Source organism: Opisthocomus hoazin, chromosome 9 (genome assembly GCF_030867145.1).
Source record: "Opisthocomus hoazin isolate bOpiHoa1 chromosome 9, bOpiHoa1.hap1, whole genome shotgun sequence".
NCBI classification, from domain to species: domain Eukaryota; kingdom Metazoa; phylum Chordata; class Aves; order Opisthocomiformes; family Opisthocomidae; genus Opisthocomus; species Opisthocomus hoazin.
This window is the reverse complement of record NC_134422.1, coordinates 34,342,849-34,365,707: the sequence shown is the minus strand read 5'-3', so window position 1 is coordinate 34,365,707 and position 22,859 is coordinate 34,342,849. Positions and strand designations below refer to the sequence as shown.

Genomic DNA, 22,859 nt, shown 5'->3' with positions numbered 1-22,859 from the left:
CTTGTCTATTCACAGCTACAAGAGTCTCTCCAATAGGCTGGTCACCTGGCTTGGATTCTGGAGACGGAAAGGCATAAAGACACTGTAATCCCCCCAGGTCATGTATAGCACTCCTGCCTTCAGCCCCAGACCATGCTTGTCCATACCTGGAGACAACATTATGCTTACCATCCTTTTGTAAAAAATCCTGGGGAGCCACTGCAGATCAGTAAGCCAGAGAAGGGAGAGAAGCACAGAAGATATGCCTCACCATGGGTATCCTGGACCCACATCTGATGATTCAGGATTGTGATGGCATGAGGAGCTTTGTACTCATCTATTTGTTATGTGCCACACAGCTTGATGGGTTTAAAAGGCTCTCAGAACCACTTCTGGGTCTGGAGAGTGACTCCATCATTAGCTGATGAGAGAGACAACCCTGAGCCTCTGGCCTTTCTTCCATGGGAACTGTGTATCTGCAGTCTCTGGTTGTTTTTCTCCCCCTAAGAGCAGCAGTGGAGCTTTCCGTAACAACATGACTTCGCACTTCTTCCACAAGAACGCTCTCTTTGTTTTGATGTGTGTCTTATTTTATTCCTGACAACAGTTGTACCTCACCTACCCTGAGCCTGAGGGGACTGGAGGTCTCTATTACTTCGGTGATAATTTTTATGACTCTATTACAACAGATTTTTAGTTCAGACATTCCCAGTGCAGAGGGAACAGGACTCCTTTCAAAAGGTTACAGACATGACAAATGTGACCGCGGCTCCAACGTGCGATGCGCAGTCCTGTTTGCACACAGACAAAATGCTTGCGTGTGCTTCACATTTGTGAAGTTCCTTTTAATGTCAACCGGGAAAGCGAGCCCAGCTGGAAGCTTCTCGCTCTCCGTTCCCTCCCTGTCGGCTCTTGCAATGAGGCAGCTTCGTCTAGGAGAAAGCCTCCTGGGGCAGGGAGAAAGGAACCAAGGAGCTGGTCAGAAAGGTGATCCCTACGGTCAGAAAGGTGTTTTCCCTACGCCTGAATCTGCTGTTTCCTTCTTCATTCATGCCAATAGATGGGAGAAGGTGTCGAGATCAGCTCCGTGTACTGATAAAACGTTGAATTTGTGAAAGGAGGTAGGTATAACATAACCAGCCATCACTAGAGAGGAGACGTGGATCTTCATCCCGTTCTTTCTCCTTCAGTTTTCTGTCTGGATCACCAGATGCACTTTCCACAGCCACAGTACAGGCCAGCACCGGTGACGGATTTGGCACTATGACTCTTCTACTCACAAGATACTCAGATGATGGCTGTTTGGCCAAACTGAATACAATCTTTGGAGTCAGTCTGCTTTGTCAGAAGACAAGCTCCATGTCCGCATGCAGCTCAGGCAGCTAGAAATAATCATTCTGGCAGGCGACTCCTGGTTGGGTCACGGCAGTCAAGGGCAGGTGTAAGCTCCTCTTGCTGTAGGCCCCACACTGCTGATTTCAGTGCTGTATCATCACCCTCAGACTCGGTGTTTCGCACAGTTCTGCACCTCCTGTGCCCTAAGGGAAGCCAGTCCCACCCCCCAGTACTGCAGTGGGAGCTCCTGCATCCCACCAGCACACCAATCTGCCCCCTCCTCCCCCCCCACAGGAGCAGCTCCTTCCTGAATGCTTTGCTCTTGCTCACCTCTGCCGAGCTCAGGATTCCCTCAGCGCTGGAGCTGGGGACAAGAGCTCATTACGCATCTCCATTAACACGCTCTGTTGCTGTGTCGCCCTCTTCTCCTCCCAAGGAAAGACATGTTGGCTTAACCCAAATCTATGTCCAAGGAGCGGTTAGGAGCTGACTTGCTTTTTTCCTTTACATTGCTGAGGGTACAGGAGCTGAGTGCCCATGATTACATCTACACGCACATCCCCTTCTCCTTCGCTGTCTCCAGGCCCTGCTTCAAAGCCCCATCCTGCCAAGCGGTGAGTTGTGTTGCACCAGTGGGTTAACACCACGTGTCTGCTTGGGTTTGCTGTGGGTTTGGTTTCCTTTGCTCCTCGGCTTTGACACCGGTCCTGCTTCCACCGCATGTTGAGAGGTGGGAGAGGGGCAAACACATCATATCAAATACTGACTTGTTCCTGGTTACTTTTCCTCTCTCATTCTCCATCATCGTACTTTTTTGATAGCCTAGCCTAACTTTTTACTTTCTGGTAGCTGGCAGGGCGGATTAAACTTCATGGGAGCTCCCTCAGGTCAGCATCATGCAAATTCCACAGAGGAGTATCTAACTGGTACTGAACTTTACACCAGTGTAACATCCCAGTGGGCCACCTGCGATCCAAGGAACTGCTGCAGTTCATAGCAGTGGCGAACCTGCCCCACAGAATAAAGCAGCTCCTTACTAGCTATGGAGAAGGCATTTTCCAAATTCTCCTATCTGCCCCCTCTATGCAGTTGCCATTGCTTAAACTCTCAGGAGAAAAGCCAGCAGGGTTTGGGAGGCTTCTGTCCCTCGGGGGAATGTTATCACATTCGGTGACGAGCACGAGCTGGGGAGGATGTGAAATGAAAACAGGTTTGATGAGGTTATCTGTGATGAGAGGATACTCTGGGGTCTGCTAACACAGGGACCACACCGGGTTAACCCTCAGTCAGAAAGGTTTTCCTGCCCAGAATGACCACAGTTAACTGACTGAAAGATTCCCTGCTTTGAGGAGCTGCTTCAAACTCTAATGCTTCTTCAAGTATACCAATTTTATTGTAATTCCCAAAGAATTACCTCTGAACTGTATCACAGAACAAAGACTAAGGAAGCCTAACACTACATGTGTTTTTATTTTGCAACTAGACTGAGCATTGTCATTACACGACTTATCTAATTATAGTCTTAAAAACAATAACTAGGATAATTAGCTAATTGAGCATTATTTTTAATGAACGCATTTCTGCGTAAAGCACATTCGAATAGCAACAAACACACACCTGCACTTCCCCTCTCTCTGGTAGGAAATGGTTATCTAAAAACCTTCTTGCCAATGATCTGTCAACACTTCTACAGATGACATCCTTCTTCACAAGCTGATGACCTGAGGACCTCATGCTCACCACCTCTACAGAAACTTCTTGGGTGACAGAGATGGACATAGCTTGGGAGAGCCAAGGGACAGGCACTTCTCTCCTTGGCCTCACTGAGCTTTGTCAGGCATGATAATAAAGCCTCAGACTTGATTTTACCACTCTTGGAAGGAGCTGGTAACAGCTGTATGTACTACACATCCCATTTTCTTAACAGTATGGCTCCAGAAGCCGTGGAGGGGAGAGGGAATGTCAGAGCCTCTTCTCCGGCCATGCAGAGATATCTCCTCTCTCTCAGCAGCTCTCTGGACAGCCCCCAAATCTGGAAGGGAGCAGAGCCGATGGGCTATTTCTTGGAGTGAATATCTGAAAGCCCAGCCGCAGCTTTGATGGTACAAATGTTGGGCACATGTTCATTCCTGTGTCATGTTTACTGCAAAAATACTAATCCCTTGGGCTTGCACGCACAGGCCAAGTTCTGCACTGCACTCCTGCACCAGTGCACTGCGATTAAAACAAGGGGGCTTGTGCTTAATTCCTGGTGATTTTGAATCATGTTGATGCTTGTGTTTTGGGTGTCATCTGTTTCAATGGGGAGCTTTGAGAGGGTATGTGTGTAGCAGAGCTGGGACCACTGAGCTCTGGGCTTTTGGGGCTTCCGTGTATCACGGTGATCTGGGGAAAACAGCAGCATGGATTTTTTTGTAGTCAAAATCTGAACACAGCTCATCCTCTTTCACCTCTTGTAATAATATACTTGTGCATGATGTAATATATATGTTATAGAATCAGTAGCTAAGTACATAATCTAAAAAATAGGTATCAGTATAGATCAATGTATGGCGTGCCTATCTATTTTAGTATGTTTTCTTGGTACAAATTATGACAGAAATACAGTAAGTCAGTAATTTCAGATCCCTTTGCATAGACATTGTCACTGTAATTTTGCCAGGAGGGAGATAATAAATCATACTTTTCCATCTGACTGATGTTCTGTTTACCCTGTCTGATTTCAATGGCTGTTTGCTATCTTCAGAGCTGGCAATTGTTCATGGTTCCTTTTATTAAAGCACAGGCATGTTATTGAAATTTCTTTTGTATTATGATTTTCTAGCCGTACGTAAAATTGCAGAACACACAAGAATTAAAAAAAAAAAAACCCATTTGTTTGAGTCATAGTAGAAAAAAAAATGCTGTACACATCTTGGAGAGAAAAATGCCAATATTAAAATCAGGGCCCCATACCGGCTTGGGTTAGTAATCGTTTTTTGGTAATTGAAGAGTGAAGATCTAAAACCTACTAGTGATTTGGGTGACTGGTTAGTACACTACCAAAAGCTTTTAATAATGCTAGCTGTTGCGATGATTAGCTTGCCATGATGTGAGCACTTCCCAAGATTCACCAGGAAACTGAACAGTCATATAACAGAGGAGAAAACTCCATACAGAACCTTCCTTTCCTGCCCGCTTTGCTCTTCCAGTGGCCTAACGAAGCTCCTCAGATTTAAGGTGCCGCACGTCTGTTCTCTCACGCTGACATAAACCACAGCATCGACAGTCCAAGCCTGCAGCTGGATGGCTCAATACACGTGGGCAGGGGCTGAGGGACTCTCGGGGCAGCCCACCGCACCATCCCAGGCAGGGGACGGGGGCACACCTCCCCCCCTCACCCTCCCTTTCAACCCAGGGCTGCAACAAACACCTGGTTTTCACCTAACAGCATCATCCTGTCAGTAATGCTCCTGGAACGCCCCAAGTGCTTCATTCATATTGGATGAGGTTGCACTCCCAGGCTGAGTAACTAGTGGTCAGAGCAAGGCTGCAGTTTGCACCACTTAATTTCTATTTTTAGCACGGTTTTGGGGGTGGGGAATCACTTTTTGGTTTCATTGCCTCCTTTTCTCCAGTGGCAGAATGTACACACTGCATGTCAGGGACTGAGAGATGCCAGGATAGCGGCTGAATATATTCTTGCATGTGCTAACGCCTTCTGATGAGGGATCTTACTTTGTTAAGTTATGTTGAGATAATTGCATTAATAAAGCATTTTTAAAGAACATTAACAAAGGAGAAGGAGGTGCCGCTACTCCGAAGTAAAAGTTTCCATAATGAGCTGAGTATTAATACATGATAATGCCATGCTTATACAGTCCCTCGTTTAATTAGGATTCTGATCATACCCCGACGATCCCTGTTAGGGCTGTGATCCCTACTGTGCAAAGCGCTGCCCAAGAAGACATAAAGTCAGCGAGATACAGAAGCCCTAGCTGGAGGATTACAGGTGATTTGTGGACAAAACAAAGCAATGAACTTAAGATACAGTGGCAGCAAACACAGAAAAGAAAAGTAAAGTAGAACTCCAGCAGTGAAATCCCGGGTCTTGTCAAGTCAGTGGAGATTCTGCCCTGGAATGAAGCTAAAATTTACCCTTTCCTGTTTTTTTTTTTTTTTTTTTTTTCTTTTTTCCCCCCACAGTGCTGAGGCCTGCCCAGGGGGGCAAAGGTTGTTGTCCAATCCCTCCACACTTGTGCTTGATGCAAGGGACAAACATTTGGGCATCATCTGGGGACTTTTTGAGCAAGGATGGGTTTGGGAGCAGCAAAGGTGGAAGGGGAGAGGACAAGGAGGTGGAGAAGTCATTGGGAAGGGCAGGCAGATGAAGGGCAGCAGCAGAGGTTAAGCAGTGGCAGAGTCAAAGGCTGGAAGAAATTGGAGTTCTGTGCTTGGCAGAAAGCCGGGCGGCCACTGAGGAGCACCCAAGAAATGGCCTTGATGTTCAGAGCTGTTTCCAAACTCAAGTTCACAACTTCAGGCTGAAGCTGCTCATCTGACATGAATATTACTAGGAAGGCCAACTCATGATGCCAAAACCTCTTGTGTTCCCACCCAAAGGATAACTCACTCAATGTCCTGCCAGGCAAATGGAGATATTTTAATGTTTGTGGCTAGAAAACTTCTGCCATTGACTTTGAGAAGAATGGCACCATCCTACCAAAAACCATGTCACAGGGACTCCTTCTCCTGCAGCCACAGGGAGCAGTTCCTGCCTGTAGGGTCTAAAATGAAGAGAACGTTTCAAGACATCAGCTTCACAATCTCTTGTGAACTGATCTTTCATTTTCCAGCAATGGTATTCTGCTACATATTCATATAGGTCCATAGAAGGTTATTCTGGTTGTGCCTATATTGGGCGATGAAAGATCTAGAAAGTTCACAAGAGATTATGGACTTTTCAAACTGACAACCTAATAATTTTCAAAAGGCTCCTCACTGTGGCTACAAATGTACCTTAAACAACACCGTAAATTGCATTTCTTAAATGCAAGTAGGTGTGTGCTTCTCTGTCAGCACGTTATGCAGGAGAGTAAAAACTAATCAGCACTTAGGAAAACTGTTGTCTCACTGACGTTTGCACAATTTCTCCATAAGCTGCCAATGAACATCCATCCCGCTGGCGGTACGCTGTCTCCTTAAGTTTACATAAGCTGCTGTCTGGGAAGATTCATTTAAACCACAGCCATGTGTACTTACAATAACCTAGATGGCTCTCTGAGTTGTTATTTGCTTGTTTTCTCTCTCTAGGAAGAAAAGGGAGGGTTAACAACCTCTCTGCAAGATCTCTGCTAGCACAGGTGAGCGCAGAGCACTTTGGGACTCAGCCCTCAACTTCCAGGACTCAAATCAAAACACAGCTGATGTGTAGGAGAAAAAGCAAGCTGCTAAGTGACCCCGAGAGTCTCCTCCAGATCTCTCTGGAGAAAACAAAGAGGCTGCCTGAGACTTGCAGCATCCTTCACACCTTCCCTGCAGCCACCACAGCTGCCCATCACCCCGCATTTGCCTCTGAGAGGGAATGGAGGAAACCGAAGAGATCAGATTCAAGGCCAACAGGGAGAGAAGTGGAAAATGAGATGGGAAAGAGACAGAGGGATCTCAGTAAAAGCCACCAGACCTCCCCTTTCTCCTGCCTACTGCTCCACAAGAAGCAAAATCCTGAACACCGGGCAGCAATCTATGTATCAGACATCTTTGAATCAGATCTTAATTCACATTAGAGAGATCGTGCTGATCTTTTCCATAGGGGTTTTCAGGTGGAACCACAGCCTCAGCCAAAGTTGGGGATACGTCCCAGGCAAGCCAAGGGGATGAGGCAGGCTCCACACAGGCAGCTGGGGCCCAGAACCCACAAAGATCTTCTGGGACCCATAACAGAGCCATGAAGATGTTACACAGGGTTACTAAACCATCTGTCAGGGATACAAGGTTTTACAAAAGGGTACAAGAAAAGCTACTAATGGGTTTAGATTTGCAATTGAACTTCAGTTCAGCATTTCATTTGTATGTGTTAATGATTTAGGGGCACAAACATCAACATTTGGACAGCTGGCTAAGCTGGATGGCTTGTTGTCTTGTTTGTATTTTTCACTTACTATTGTTATGAGACAAAAAAATCAGAGGTACAAGATCAGTTCACTAGAAGAAAGCCAAACATTCAAGAAATGGGTCTTCATAACTCCTCCTTTACCCTGAGATAGTCACAGTTATTGTCAGCGGTAAGGGAAAAAAAAAGAAAGATTAAATCTCATTTGGATTTCTCACCCCAAATGTAAACAGAAACCCAGAAACACGACAGGAGAATTCTCCCAAATGGAAACCTCTCACAGAATTTGATGTCCCACAGAAAAAAATAATCCTAATTTGTGAAAGATCAGGCAGTCGAAATTTCTACAAGATGAGTCAGTCCTGGTAATATTACTAAAGCAAGTACGGATGTTTGTATGCACACACACACAGACACACATCTGCAAAAGATTTTTAAATGGAGCTCATTTCACTTGTAACTAAGCGGTGCCAAGCACTTCGATGAATGATGAGTTGGAACTTACATCTTAGCAAAAGCAAATCAAGATGGTAAAAGTGTTACAAGTCTACACGAAACAGTGCCTCTGTTTCCCCTGAAAGCAGCCTGGTTTTGAATGAGAGCAGCTGGAGAAAGCCTCTCCCCTCTGACTTCAGTGTGTGCAGAATGGACTTGAGAAAGTTTGCAGACCTTTTAAATTCAACAGGAGAAGGGAAGAGCAGAGCTCAGAGCCCATAAAACCTAAACGGCTCAGAATTTCATCTGTGGAGATAGCAGGTAAAATCTCTGTTCTGTTGAGATAAACAGCAAAATGCTTGGCCACTTCAATGAAGTCAAGATTTCACTTCATAGCAGCAGTTTCCTGAATGTTAAAGTTCTGTCTTTCCTACTATATTTTAAAGTGATAGTTCATAGACATTCCTTTTTTCCCTCCAAAACATCCCTGAAGTGCACTGCAATCTTCCATTGCCTGAATCTCCTCCACTACTCAGAGGAAAAATAGAATTTCATTATTTATTCTAGGTAAACACAGAGATTTCAAAAAAATCGGTTTCTGCCCTACTCCACATGGTATCGAGCTCTCAGCAAAACACAGGTCCAGGTCAAAAGCTTGACTGTCAACTAAATTAAGTCCGAAGGATCTCACATTAGTCCTGGACCGAAGGTCACTGTGTGCGAGAGTGGCGTGCCACCATCTACTTTGTGTTTCTCAGAGGATACTGGAATTTCGCTTTCCACAGAACACCCCACAGCTTTTGTACACATTGCACAACGAACCAGACTTCTCTAACTCTCTCCAATAACCTTTCTCCCCTAAATTCTGTTTCTCTATCCTTTAATCCGTTATCAGGGTGCAATTATTTCCTTTGGGAAAAGTGATTAGTACTTTTGTACTTCATTCACACGCAGAAGATACTTTAATGTGAAGATCCATGTCATTATTCTCCCACTGAAATCTCTCCAAAAAGTGTCCTTGTAACTCTCACGTAAGAACCTGACCATGTGTCAGAATTACTCCTAGGTGGGACACTTCACCACCTGACAACACAGCAGTCAAAATGGGATCACTGAAGCACAATTATGGGATGAAGCAGTGCTAGGCTGTCCTAGGGAAGATGAAACTGTTGTTTAAGCAGTTCACAAGATCAGTATCTTCACATTCCTCAGCAAAGCAGAGAAGAGGTTGATCAGGAAGGCCCTCAAGGAGACGTTCCTCATGTCTATGTTTTGCCTTGTGTCTATGACATTAAACTCTCTTGTCCATACTGAGTGATTGCAGTTACAGATGGATGGAAAAAGATGAACTTAAACCATGTATAGTAGAAGAAAGGAACTAAATACTACCTTCACTGAAAACAGCAACATCCGAGAAAAGGGAAATTGTGATGTATGTTACAGAGAGCTTGTGAAGTACACAGACCTATACGGAACTATGTTCATTGTCAGAAAAGAAAATGAATTGGCAAGTGTATAATGAGATTGGGCATACAGCCATGAAGAGTTATAGGCTGTCGTTAATTATGGAGGTACAAATCTTCAAGCCACATGACCTGGGAGAACAAACTCGTGTATAACTATTGCCTTTACAGACTCTGTTCTTCATTGTGAAATGCTATTTTCCTTAGCAGAATTCAAAACATGCAATCAAAGTTATTAGCATGAGAGATGCAGGTTGTGTAAAGGGTAATGTTTTTTTTTTAAATCTGGTCTTATTTTTAAGATATATTCCAGAAGGATTTCTTTACAACATTCCTAACAGGAACTCAACCCTTACAATTAAACCCTGTACTTCTCATTACTTGAGATGTTAATCTGCCTAGAAATGAATCTTCTGCCATTCTAGATAGCCTTATCACAGTTGAAACAAAAATATTAAATATAGCTTGCAATCTACTTACTTGCATTCTCACACAGTTATAACAACTCTTGGTACCACGCCATCAGTTTTTGCTATCCACATTGGAAAAGGGCGTTCTTAAACAGCACTCAGTATTGGTTTGCCACCATTTTTACAGACACCATTGGTAGTCCAACCTGGTACATGCTATGAACAAAGGAGATTGTCCAGGGCAGCAGATTCAGAGGGCTGACATTTCACAGGGGGGCTTTTGACTGACCATTGGCCCCCACTGAGGGCACGTCAGGGGAAGGCGGTAGCTTTTACATCAGCCAGACCTGCACCACAGCTAAAAAGAACTTCAGCTTTAGCATCAGTTAATAGCAGTTAGCAAATACCGAGCGCCCCAACAGAAATGCAATTCCTATAGCATCCTAATACCAAATACTGAAGAAAGGGTTTCGTACCTTAAATTCCTCCAAGATCTTGTAATTTTTCCCATGATATTCACAAAAGTTTTTCACTTCTTTGCATTCTGGACAGCATCCATTGTGTTCCACTTTTGTACACTTTGGGTGGATTTTAGGGCATTCTGGTTGATCGCAAACAGGTCCATCCTCAGTACAGACACAGGGACAGTTGGAATGTCCCGGGAAAAAACGTTCTCCCAGTTTGTACACAAAGCCACTGTCATCCACACAGCCCTTCCCTCGGTAGTCATCAAAGATCAGATTGTCATTACTGGAGGTCTGGTCCCCTTCATCAGCGGGGTAGTCTTCATGATTGATGGCAGCTGGAGTGACCAAAGCAGGGATTATGAACAGAAGTATCCAGGCTTCGTGGATACGAAGAGCCATCCCCCTCCTCAGCTTCTCCATGGGATCTCAATGCTGGATGGAAACAGCTGCTTCCATACGGAGACCAGTGTTGTGGTCTGAAAATAAGTATTTTTATGTGAGAACAAACTCAAAATTCTAAGGAATATTAACCCATAAAGGACCCAGTCTCAAACAGCACCCAAGAATAAACCAGTGCTTTTCAAACTCCACAGATAACTATCACCGTTTCACCTGAATTAAGCCTCTTCTCACTTATTGTTAAAGAGAATAAAGTATATGAAATATGTAAATTAGACACATGTGCCTGTAAGCATATGCCCATAGAATATCTCTACAGAAATGGTGGCTCACAGAATTTCTACTTTCCTCGTTCGTGCAGTTGAGTTTTCTGCTGCACCAGAAGTTAAACTAGCTGCCTGAAATCACACGGTGACGGGCAGCTCAGAGGGACTTGAACTCAAGTTTAAGCCCTCTTGCTGGGGCCACCATCCCTCCGTGCTAGGTGCGGTGCACAGCCCACTTCATTAAACTGAGGTGGGAAACCAGAGTTGAAAAATAAGGTAAGCATAATCTGTAGGTAGATCTGCGTCCAACACGAAAGGTGCTGCTGGGTTATACACGGTCTGTGAGAGGTGGAATAGTACAGGATTGTATATACAGCATTTCTGAAGAGGCAGAGGGACTACCTGGGCTACCAACACAGCCCAGCCTGCGGCAGGTCTGTATAATCCCGACAGAAGCAAGGATGTAATTCACCTCTTCCATTATTCAGCATTTCAGTAATTCCCAGAGGGGAACGAAGAGAGCAGGATGTTAACTGCCTGTGTAACGCATGGAGCCGCTGAAATGGGTTTGTCTGATTAAGCTGGAGCCTTTCTAAAAGTTTGGGAGCGAAGCAGCACTGTCTGACCTTCGGAGAGCTCTGCTGAAGCGGTCGAGCTGAGGACACAGTCGGAGAGGGAGAGGAGCTTTGGACTGCCCCCAGGAGAGTCAGCTCCAGGCAAAGGCTCCCTGTGCCTGTGCCTTGGGTGTGCTACCGGCGGTGCCACATCGCTGCCACCAACACACTGTCCTGCCAGCACACCAGCCAACGGCCAGTGCCACCCCAGCAGCAAAATGGTTCCTGACCTCTCCGAAGAGAGCTGGGCAAAGTATCACAGGAAACTTCTACATGAGGTGAAATACTAGCATTAAGCACATTGAGGAACGGTGGAGGTAGTTGCTGGCACAAACCCAAAAAGGACTGTTTGGATGTGTCGTTCCCACTCTTCCTCCGTCCCCACAGTGCGCACAGACAGACACACACAGTATGTACAAACATGCATTAACCTACACAAACAGGCAAACACGTACACCCCCACCACCCCTCTGGGAGATTCTTTTTTACGTATCGGGGGTTTTGGTGGACTGCAGGCGTTCAGCAATTAATTCTCCCGTAATTGAAGCAAAAAAAAGCAGCGGCAGGAGGAGAAAGCTTTAGTCCTAGAGAAGCAGCTAAAGGATCCTGTTGACAAAGCAGTTTTTCCAAAGCCACCACAGAGGGAGACACCGGATATTACACAAGCTTTATCAAATTCAAAAGATACCTTCCTAATTGAAGTACGAGCTACGTTTCCAGCACCAGGACTATGCACCCTGTTACTACTATCAGCGGTATCTCCTGTAACATGGTGTTTGGGAATCAAGTGATTCACGCCGATACGGCTACTTTACGCATCTACAGAGCGGAGAATCTCGCCCACCCGAATGCTACAGGTAGGCTGCAACATTGCAGGCTGCTGGGCATCGGGGGGGGGTGTGGGGGGGTGGGAAGCAGCAGAAGAAAAAGGAGTAATTCACACCGGAGGAAATGTGAAACAACCGAGCGCATCTGTTGCAGTTTGATGAGGAAGCTCTCCAAATTACAAGAAAAAAAAAAAGTTCTCCAAAGATCATCAATAAGACCACTGCCTTTTGCTCCGGCACCCGAGGTGTCCCGCAGCAACTCGCAAGCACACGGCTCCGCGGCGACCCGGGAAATCCCACCGACGGCAGGCATCTGTCGCACGGACAGGTTTCAACAAGTAAACAAACGCCGCTCAGCTCGGAATTAGTTTCCAGCTGAACTTTCTCATCATTCCTCCTCGCCAGAGAGGCCAGGACCGTAGGTGACTCTCCCAGTAAAGCCTTTCCATCCGCCTTCCCTCACCCCGAGTGAATAATTCACACTTACCTAATCCGGCTCGATCTGACAGCCGAAAGGGGTCACAGGCCAGCACGGACTGAAAGGTTAGAAACAGATTAGCGAAAACAGTTCCTCCCAATCACATTCTCAGTGCCGACTCCCGGACAATCCCTTCTCCTCCGCCTGCCGCGGCGAAACCCGGGGCGGGCGGGCATCGGGCTGCAGCGCGGCGCTCGGGGCTCAGCGCCGGCGGCGGCGAGGCGGCCCGCGGGCAGGGATGCCGCCGAGCAGCCCCGCTGCCAGCAGCGCAGTCATCGCGCCGAACTTGGGCTGGATTTCCTCAGGTCCTGGGGGGGGGGGGGGGGAACAGAAACCAAACCCGTCTCTGTTCCCTCCCCGCGCCCAGCGGATCTCTGGCGGTTCCAGATTTGCCTCGGCGGGGGAAGGGGAGGGAGGGGAACAGGCGGCTGGTTAGGCTGGAGGCAGGCGGGAGGAGGGGGGCGGAGGAGCCCCGCGGCCGGCGGGCGGACAGCCCCCGCTCCCCTGCGGGGACTCCCCGGGCGGGGGGGGGGCGGGCATGCCCGCGCCAGGCCGCGCAGCCCCCCGCCCTCTGCCTGTGATTATAATCAATTTATTTTTTTTTGGGGGGGGGGAATGGGGGGGGTGAACCACCCCAAAAAGATGGAAGAGGTGGAAAAAAAAAACCCCACCCCGCGCGGGCGCGGGCTGTGCGGTTTGCGCGGGGCGCCGCGCGTCGCCCCGCCCCGCCCCCCTCTCCCCGCCCGCGAGTCCAGGCGGCCCGGCCCCCCCCCCCCCCCCCCCCTCCGCTCCCGGGCTGCCGCTCGTCCCGCCTGTCCGGAGCGGTGCCTGCGGGGAACGGCACCCCCGCCACCCCGCACCCCCCCCGCCCCGCGTCGCTGCGCTGATGGAAACTTCGCCTCTTCCCGCGGGCTGGCGCTGGGGAAGGGGCGCCCGGCGCGCCCGGCTGGCTTTGGGTTGGAAGCCGATCTCCCTGCAGTTCGGCTGCTCTGTCATTAGGCGTCATCGTAAAGCTGTTTCTCCAGAAACCACCGAAAAGAGGGATTCTTGGCGTGCGGGAAAAGGCGGCGTCAACGGAAAGAGGGAGAAACCGGGGTTTTTATTTGGATAAAACGCAGAATAACGCTCCTCCCGGGCGACTGTTCCCGCTGCGAGCCTTAGCTGTGAGAACACTTCGCGAAGCCCTCGCCGCGATGTCGTCAAACCACCGTTCCCCCCCCCAAGGCCTCCAGACCAAGGTTCCGCGGAGCAGTGCGCTGCTCCCGGGGCCCAGAGCCAAATCCCGCTGTCGGCAGCCCCGGCGAGCAGCGGCTGTGCCCTGCCGATGGCGGAGGACGCCGTCCGCTTGGCCGCCGTGGGCCCTCAGGCCCGAGAGCTGCCCGCGCTCCTGTCGCGGAACCCGAACGGACCCATCACCACTCACCACAGCCACGGCACGACCTGAAATTCAGAGGGAGGTCACTGAGGTTTGCGAAGGCGCCGGGAGTTTGGAGAGCGTCGCTTGGAAGACACCTATGCACGCTCCTGGTTTCTGTGACAGATTGTCGGAAAGTTGGACAGACCCATGATAACAAGATTGGATTTCAGAGTGATTAAGCAAATCTGGAGACCCCGGCATGCTGCTCATTAGGGGCACAGCTATTCTGCGTGTGTTCAGGGCCGGATCATGACCCGCGGGACTGAGCAAGGCCAAGCAGATGCTGTTCTGGTACCCAGAGGTATCAGTGTCAAACCATGCTCTTAACACTGCTTTTGTTGTACGGCTCTGTAAGAAACAAAGGTGCGGGTTTTCAACTGAATTTCAAGGAGGTCAGGCATCTAACTGATCCAAGTGCCTTGCTCCCTTAGATCCTTATGGAAAAAACAACCGTAATGAAATTATTAGTATAGAATTGGGTCTAACAGTAGAAAAACTAAAACCTCAAAAAGGTCGTAAGGAGTTCCCAGTTTCCACGTGTTTATTTGCAAACCAAACAAACTGAGTTTTCATCATTCTCAAGGCGGCAGAATGTGTTTATAAGGTTATTATCTTCCTGCTTACATAAAAGCAGAGGTAACAGCTGGTAAGTGATATGTTTGAAGCACCTTTTACTTATCCAGCCACCAGATAAAGACTCCCGCCCCTTAGAAATTAACTATAATAAGCTAGTAACAATAAACTAAATTAATAATAATAAACTAATTTTACTATAATAATAATAATCGTGAGTTTCATGTACAAAAAAAAGAAAAGGATCGATACATTGATTTCAAGGCCAACATGGTCCTCCCAACAACGGGATCATTGTACTGCCAGTCACGATCTTTGACAAACACCTTTTTCTATTAGGAGCAAGTTCACTACATGCTCCAAATGATTACAGCTCTTTGCGTGTGTCAGGATACTCTCTATGAATGCAAAGACACCGCCAGCAGAGGAATAATTAATATTGACACTGACAAAGTTAATCTGGCACCGAGGTCATCGTTTTTGGGAGGATTATGAAAAACAGGAGATATCTTGCTATTTTTAGTCATCCAAAATTTTTCACCAAGTAGCCAATGGGAACATCTCACCCAACGGAATTTAGCATGGAGGAATCTGTCCAAATTTTGATAATATGCAAGCCACAGGGCCTTGGGTGTGCCTACGTGATGTAAAGCCTATCCAGGGAACATATTGTCCCTCCATTCAAACTAATTCCTAGCAATGGTGTTCTCCACTCTGCTCATCGAGATCCAATGGCTTCGTTTGACAGCCTGGGACGTAAACAACTTTTCCCTGTTTATCACAGGAAACACATCGTCTTACAAACACCTTACAAATGCATTGAGAATATTTAATCACAAGTTATGCTTAGCATGGTCATGGATATTGTGCAAGAAAGGGAACTAGAAAGTAGAACTAACCGTGATAAATAGGCCCTATTTGCAAACCTCTATAACTACCCGGCTGCTCCATCTCAAACAAAGCCTGACACAGCAAAGATCTCTGGGATGGATTAGAGTGTCCAAAGCAGCAGATGTGAATATTTATTACAAACTCTCTTCCAGCAAGTCTTTGCTGACAGAAGCATTGCATATGGATTTCACTTGCAGCCAGACTCTCCAGGCAATCGCTGGGATGACTTCTCCAGAAGCCAAAGAAATGCCATTTCGCCTGGAGCCCTGACGCCACAACAGCTGGACAGGGGGTTCGTGTCACTTTCAGCTTCTCAAAGCCAGTAACAAACCCACTCCTTGCAGAGAGAAAGGGACGGGAGGGAGGAAAGATTTGAACAACTGCAGTTCACTTCCAGAAAGGGCGGGCAGGACAGACTGATAACTGAGCCGGCAGCTTCAATGTCTAACTCACGCTCCCCCCTGCCCCGGTTTGGCAGCAGGGCAGGAGCAGACCCCAACGCTGCATTTTTCCAAACTCTTTGCTAGATAAGTCGTATGCCTGAAGCAGAACCATAGCACTCTCACCCGGCCAGTCCACACCGATAGCATCGGGGAATGTCCCCTGACAGCATCGGGAAATGACAAAACCAATAGGAACGTAGAGGGACAACAGAAACCAACTAGGCACAGTAGTAAACTGCACATGCGTTCATCGCTAGCAGTCACCAGGGACAGGGTACACCTGTATGAGGCAGCCCTGGTGAGGAATGATTCATTTCATACGAATTTTTGTTTAGCGTTCTGATGCGTTGCTGTTGTTCACTATGAGTACAGCAACTTGCTTGCTCGGTAGGAGCAGGATGCACAGGCAAACGCAGGCGAGAGGGAAAGAGAGGGGAGGGGAAGGCACAAAAAGAGCACATCTCATTTCTGTCACCCTTTATGTCAACACTGAGCTGCGGGCTCATAACAATTTGTTCATTATAATGTAAATTTACTCCCTCCTTTCTTCCAAAAGGAGATGTTTCGTTTCAGAAAGAGGGAACAAATTGTGTTTTATTGCTCTTTCAAAATGTTCTCCAATTAGGAAAGCAAACAAAAACTATTACATAATTGTCATGCAAAGCTCCTTTTTAATGAAGGATACTTACTTGTGCACTAACAAAGGCACTTTCATACAACACTCAGAGGAAGATAAAAGCCTGGAGATAAATTTTCTTCATACCTGAGGCCAAACTGTCAGGTGGGGCAGGTCTATGCAAACCCAGTGAACTCAGCAGTTACACTGATTTGCATTGAAATGAACCGTTCCTGCTTAGAAGATGCAAAGCCTCGAAGACTCAGACCTCTAGATCTCACAGCCTCTAGGTATCCAGCTCAGGAGGCTTCCAAAGAACCCGCTCCGGATCTGCTGGTACACCACCTAGATGGGCAACACGGGGGGCTGAAATGGAGATTTGCTCTGGCTGGCCCCATGCCAGTCCTGAGCTCATCCTTCTTCTTCGAACTAGCAGACAGGAGTGATGACAAAGCGCATTGCCTCAACAAAGAGACCCTACAGTAGCAGCCTTTGTACTAATTACAGCTGATTTGCTGTTGCCCATTGCTAGAACATAGGTACTAATTTTTCTGATGTACCCCTGTTATGTCCTTAGAATAACATAAGCTCTGACCATCTGGTCATTTGTTTCAAAAAGAATACAATGAATAGGAAAAGGTAAAGAGAAAGGCAGCAAAGGCAATGAAAGGTATAAACAACTTCTGTGCAAGCAATTGCTAAGTGGGGTGATGACTTACCCCAGAAAAAATATTTGTACACTAAAATGTACTGGTCTGATCATGCTTTGTCCATATGCAAACTGCAAGCTTCAATCAGCCCATGATATCACTGCTTTTTCCCTCCCTGGGCATCCAAAAAGAAATGCAGAGCTGAGCCAGACCCTAAACTGTCACCAAGGTGGTGCGGGCGAAACACGGAGCTTCCACCAAAACGCTGGTTTGAATCCCAGCTAACCTGGGAGCTGCAAGGCAGACGGAGAAGCTGTCAGAAGCAGCGCAGCAAGGGACATGGTACTTCTCAGCAGTCACCTTTCTGTTTGGGCATAACTGATTTTCCTCTGAGTGATCAGCACAACTTCAGCTTCCTTTATTTCCCCAGCATTTGGGTAAGCCACCGCTGCAGGTTTCCAGTCCTGGCGTCCTGCAGAGAAAAAACTCTGTTCCAAATCTCATGCACGCTACCTGGCCAGGCTGCCATTGCCAGACTGGCAATGCTCTTGGTTTCAGGCATTGATTAATTACAAATGCTGTGTTGTTGTTTGGGCTGGAAATACATTTGTACTTAATAAAACAATAAAAATCACTTATGCCCTTCTAGAAAAACTATTCCTGATACTAAAACCATATCTTTACATCGTTTTGAGACCAGAACTGAACTGTAAAATCAATTAGTACCTCAAAAGATGTGATTACTTTTAAGACATGTACCCCACTTTGGAGAATAGAGTAATTAAAATGAATTATCTTGTATGGAAATGTGGCCCTGTAAATTTTCCAAACGTACATAAAGTTATGGGCCTAAGAAAGGCCATAACCCTGAAGTGTCAAAAGCAACAATATGGCAAAAAAAGAAGTAATTCTACTGGAGTCTTCACACTGACCTAAACATGTGAGCTTAAAACCAAAGTTTTTGTATTCAGTGAAGCTCAGTTACGTTACTTCTAAGTAAGCAATATGCTTTTTCTTGTCTGCAAGGAACTTTGCATACCTATGCTGCTATTACTAAAAAAAACAAAGACACCCATGTGAATACAATAAGAAATCCATCTCCTCATTTGAACTAATGGATAAATTTAAAATAGTGCTGGTATGTTCAAGCAGTCTAATTTGTTACTGCATTTCTTCAGAAGACAAAACTAGACAAGATTAATTTGCTGGGTTGATGGAATCAAATTACTTGGGGTAGAGGGAACAAAACTTGTACTTGTCAAAAGACGGTTTGACAATTTATGTTCCATAAGAGCCTAACAGAAATCACAGCCATGATTACCGTCTTCTTTGTAAAATGAATTTTGAGTGAAACCTCGCCAAGACAACATTAAGTACTTCTTTACCGGTTTGTGCATTCAAACAGCTGGAAACAGCGACGTCTTTGGACTGGGAAAGCCTAAAAAGCAAATCAGTTTACTGATATTAGGCTCTGACAGTCAATGGGTGATGCTGGCCAAAGCATAAAGATTTCGTCTTAAAACAAGTCACATCATGCAGCTGATTTCTCAAACAGTTGGAAACGGAGCCCTCTTCAGAGTGAATGCTCCAACAGACCAAACCTGTCTGCTCTGTCCCAGCGCATCCCGCTCAAGCTACAACTGCTCCGTCCACACACCATTGTGGCCCACCAAACCACCACCACCAGTCCTCATCGGTGAGCCCTTCAGAGACACATTGACCCATTAATCTTTTCTTCAGGCAAATTAATTTACAAATTGTGTAACTTTCAATTATTGAATACTCTGGAAATTCCTGTTCTGGCGGAGAAGTACTTAATGTTTCTAGAGTAGCCTGGCAGCTTAAATGTTAATAAAATAGTATTGTAACAAAAGTCACAAACTCCACAACTTACTGTAGTGTATTAGGCTGAGACATTCATACTGATAACTAGCACTGTTTGTAATCTCAGAAGAGGTTTTTTTCCGTAGACTCAGCAGCTAACATTAACTCTTTTGCTCAGATACAGAGCAGAACAAGGATGGTGAAAGATCGAAAACTTTCCCGTCTGTTCCAGCAGCTACTGCTCTCAGAGCGAACGGACTCAACAGGATGCTGGATTTGGACAATTGCTTCTAATAAAAGTATGGCAGTTATTTTAGACTTTCTTGTAAATAATTCAGATGTAGTAACTTTCCCAATTTAAAAATACTTGCACTGCTCAACTGTAAATAAAGCATTCATCTTCAAAGATACAAACCCAGTTATTTCTTGTTTCATTAAAATTATAATCTTGCATGGATTTAAGAAATTCTGTTTATTGTAACTGCATGGAGAAGCCTAAGACCATTACTGATGGCAGAGATGAAATAACATATCAAAGAAAGAAAAAAAGAAAAGTTTTGATCAATAGGGAAATGATTTTTATACACATCAGAACCAATTTAAAGAATTCTCTAGGATCAATTTAGATAGACAGAAATGCTTCTCAGCATTTATTACCTGTGGAGGGAATATTGATCCCATCCATTGATTTCTCCTATGCACATAAAGCAGCATCTGGTTTTGTTGTGTGGTATTTTTTAAAGAAAGATACCCCAAAGTGGAAAGTGTCAAGAAAATACTTATATTTTAAGGACTTGCAGTAATGGTTCAACCGATGCGATTACTCGGAACTTTTAAACTCTATTCAAGAGCAGGCAAAATGTAATTTAGCTCATTTTTGGCATGTGATTGTTAGTCAATAAAATATATTTTAAGAGAAGGGTTTTTTTGAAACCTTACTTACCAAAGGCTACTAATTCTTTACATAACACACTGTACCAAACTTTTTCTTTCCTGTTCCCTTTTTTAAAGGAATCTCTCTTCAAGATCACAGAATCACAGAATCACAGAATGGTAGGGGTTGGAAGGGACCTCTGTGGGTCATCTAGTCCAACCCCCTGCTGAAGCAGGGTCACCTACAGCAGGCTGCACAGGACCTTGTCCAGGCGGGTCTTGAATATCTCCAGAGAGGGAGACTCCACAACACAGCCCTACTAGATTACATTCCCTCTGAATTAAGATCTCATGCCATTATTGGAGCCGCACCCATTTGCATCATCATGATGATCACTCAGCCTAGATGGTCTACTACGAATAAGGGCACCTCCCAGGTTATGTGTGGAAGGCAAAAACTCCCAGTTCCTGCCTTGAACTACATGCAGTCGAAGTATAATTAAAAAACGACCAACCACAACAGGGAATACAGGAAATAGATCAGGGAGGACAAGGCTACAGATAATTGTAAACTTAATTAGCCATGATGGCTCTGCCTTCCCATAGTGAAATGTTTTATGGGCATCCTGGCAGCAGGAGAGGACTTGGGTCTGAAGTCTTGCCTATGCACTGCACCATGAAGAAGTATCAGGTGCCGCACCCTATACCAAGCTAATTCAGGTATGTAGGGCACAGCTAGAGCAGTATAGCGGTGTCGGTGCACCCCCCTGGCCAGTATGACTTGCTTCTCAGCCTGGACACGGCATGGCATGACAGTGGCTCTGTGACCTCCGGCTTCTGATTTGGCATCACCTGTGCTACAGAGAAATGCAGACTGGATGGGCTCGGATCCTCACCTGGGAAATGGGAGGAAAGTACCGAGTTGCTTTACACCAGTTCATGATCTGGCCCACAGTTTTTACTTGGTATGAAATTAGACAAAACTTTAATTTTGAGGAACCTTTCTGAGGGGGCTAGAACGGCAGATGGAAAGGTTGCCAAACACTACAGAGATTCTCCATGGAAATCTTAGTGTGCTTGCCTAAATAAGAGTAAATAATATGCCTAACAGATGCTGCAAACTATGATTGCAGTGGCTGTAGATAAAATTCTTCATTATTGTCACACCGAGCAGAATGTTATTTACCAGGCAACTGATTTCACCATACGATAGATGACGTTTTTTCGACAAATATAGCAATTATTTCTTGTCTTCCATGTACACTATGTTTTGCGTAGGAATGCGCTTTTTTGACGTTACTGCAAGTCCTCCATTCTCAAATGTGAATAAAACCTCCTAAATATTTTGATCTTGGAAATAATGGCAACCCTCTCCTCCATTTGCCTTCCCACTGTGTTTGTTTATATCTTTCATGAGAGAGGGCATAGAAGAATAATCTTGAGGAAGTTGTGACTCGCAGCAATTTACTAAATAGTCTCAGTAATAGAGACCAAAAGACAAGCTGGGAATGAGAGAAGAGGTCCAACAATCTGCTAATACAGATTTTTAATACAGTGGTGCCAAAATGAAATCATTTTGTCATTGTCTAGTGTAAATACCTTTTTTTTTTCCTTTCTCAGAAATATTTAAATCGACGGAGGTTTGGCAAAGTATATAGGGAAAATTAGCTAATCTCAGTATGCACTTAAACTCATGACTCACCTTACGCATATGAAGTCATTCAATTCAGTGTAATCATGTGCTTACATGATGGCAGGATCAGGGCATCACAAACAGATTCATTGTCGCAATAATGAGTTACAGCACAAGGTCCTATAACGAACAAATTCACTTTTGTTTGGCTTTTAGTAGTACACTAACAATTAGCTCTTTTAAAGAGAAAGGCAGCTTTATAGACTGAGTAGGGGCATATAACGCAGGCCTACTAGACCCAAGTATTAGAAGAAAATTATAACAGAAAAGCAAGTGCAGTGATATTTCTTAAACAAATTGTTCAACAGACTTCTACAAAGGTGGAGAGTGATTCCCCTGGAACACAAGAAAACTCAAAATACCCAGGCAGTGCATCAATAGAAATTCAGTTATTATCTTTAAAAATCTGCGTCTAGAGATTTGTCCTGCATGAGAAGTGAGTGTGCAGCAGGATATGGCCTCATGCGTTTCCCTCAAAAGAGTAAGGGTGTGGCATAATGTTTTGCCAATGGAAAAAGAGGACTTCTCTTAACTTCTTACTGTGTGGAAAATATGACCTAGGTGAAGGGGCATTATTTCCAGAGCTTAAACAGATCTCAGTTCTCAACAAATCCCTTTTCAATCAAAAAAATCACCAGAAAGTTACTCAGAGCAAAGAAAGCATTGATCTGATAGAAGAAAATCCTTTATATAAAAGAACTTCAAGACTTTTTGTAAGGACTTCTAGACCCACACCATTAGTGTAAAGCTACCTTTCAGCTGGCCTTGAGCTTGTTTATATTAGATTTTAGTTGGCCTTTTGGTAGCATTTCAGATTTTCAAAATTGTTTTGAAACTATTAAAGCAGAAACTTCTGGAGCAGAGTCTTCAGCATGTCAAAACCTTTCTGGATGTGTTAATGAGGCACACTTAAATATGTTCAGAATATTTTCAAAAATAATATATTGAGAACAAAAGGACAACAATCTCCATCTTCTATCCAGGGCTGTTTTTTTTTTTCATGAAAATTCCTACCAGAGAAGAATATTCTTGTGTATAAAATAGGAACACTTTTGTCTAGCGTAGAATATCTATATGTGGATACACACACATAGGCCTATGTTCCACTTAAATCT

General features: G+C 45.4%; 1 protein-coding gene across 3 annotated transcripts in view; it reads right to left on the bottom strand.

Annotated features, from left to right (window-relative positions):
• VWC2L (von Willebrand factor C domain containing 2 like) overlaps positions 1 to 13,053 on the bottom strand; it is a 58,697-nt gene extending 45,644 nt beyond the window's left edge. For 2 of the 3 annotated variants that reach the window (XR_012765071.1, XM_075430925.1), the window contains exons 1-2: positions 12,774 to 13,053; positions 10,190 to 10,656 (exon numbers count right to left, since the gene is read on the bottom strand). Coding sequence is in view for 2 of the 3 variants with exons in the window: in XM_075430925.1 (XP_075287040.1) it covers positions 10,190 to 10,600 (411 nt within the window). In the remaining variant the exon portion in view is untranslated. The remainder of the gene's footprint in view (positions 1 to 10,189; positions 10,657 to 12,773) is intronic. The other variant, XM_075430924.1, reaches the window with a different exon arrangement.
• Between the last annotated feature and the right edge of the window lie 9,806 nt (positions 13,054 to 22,859).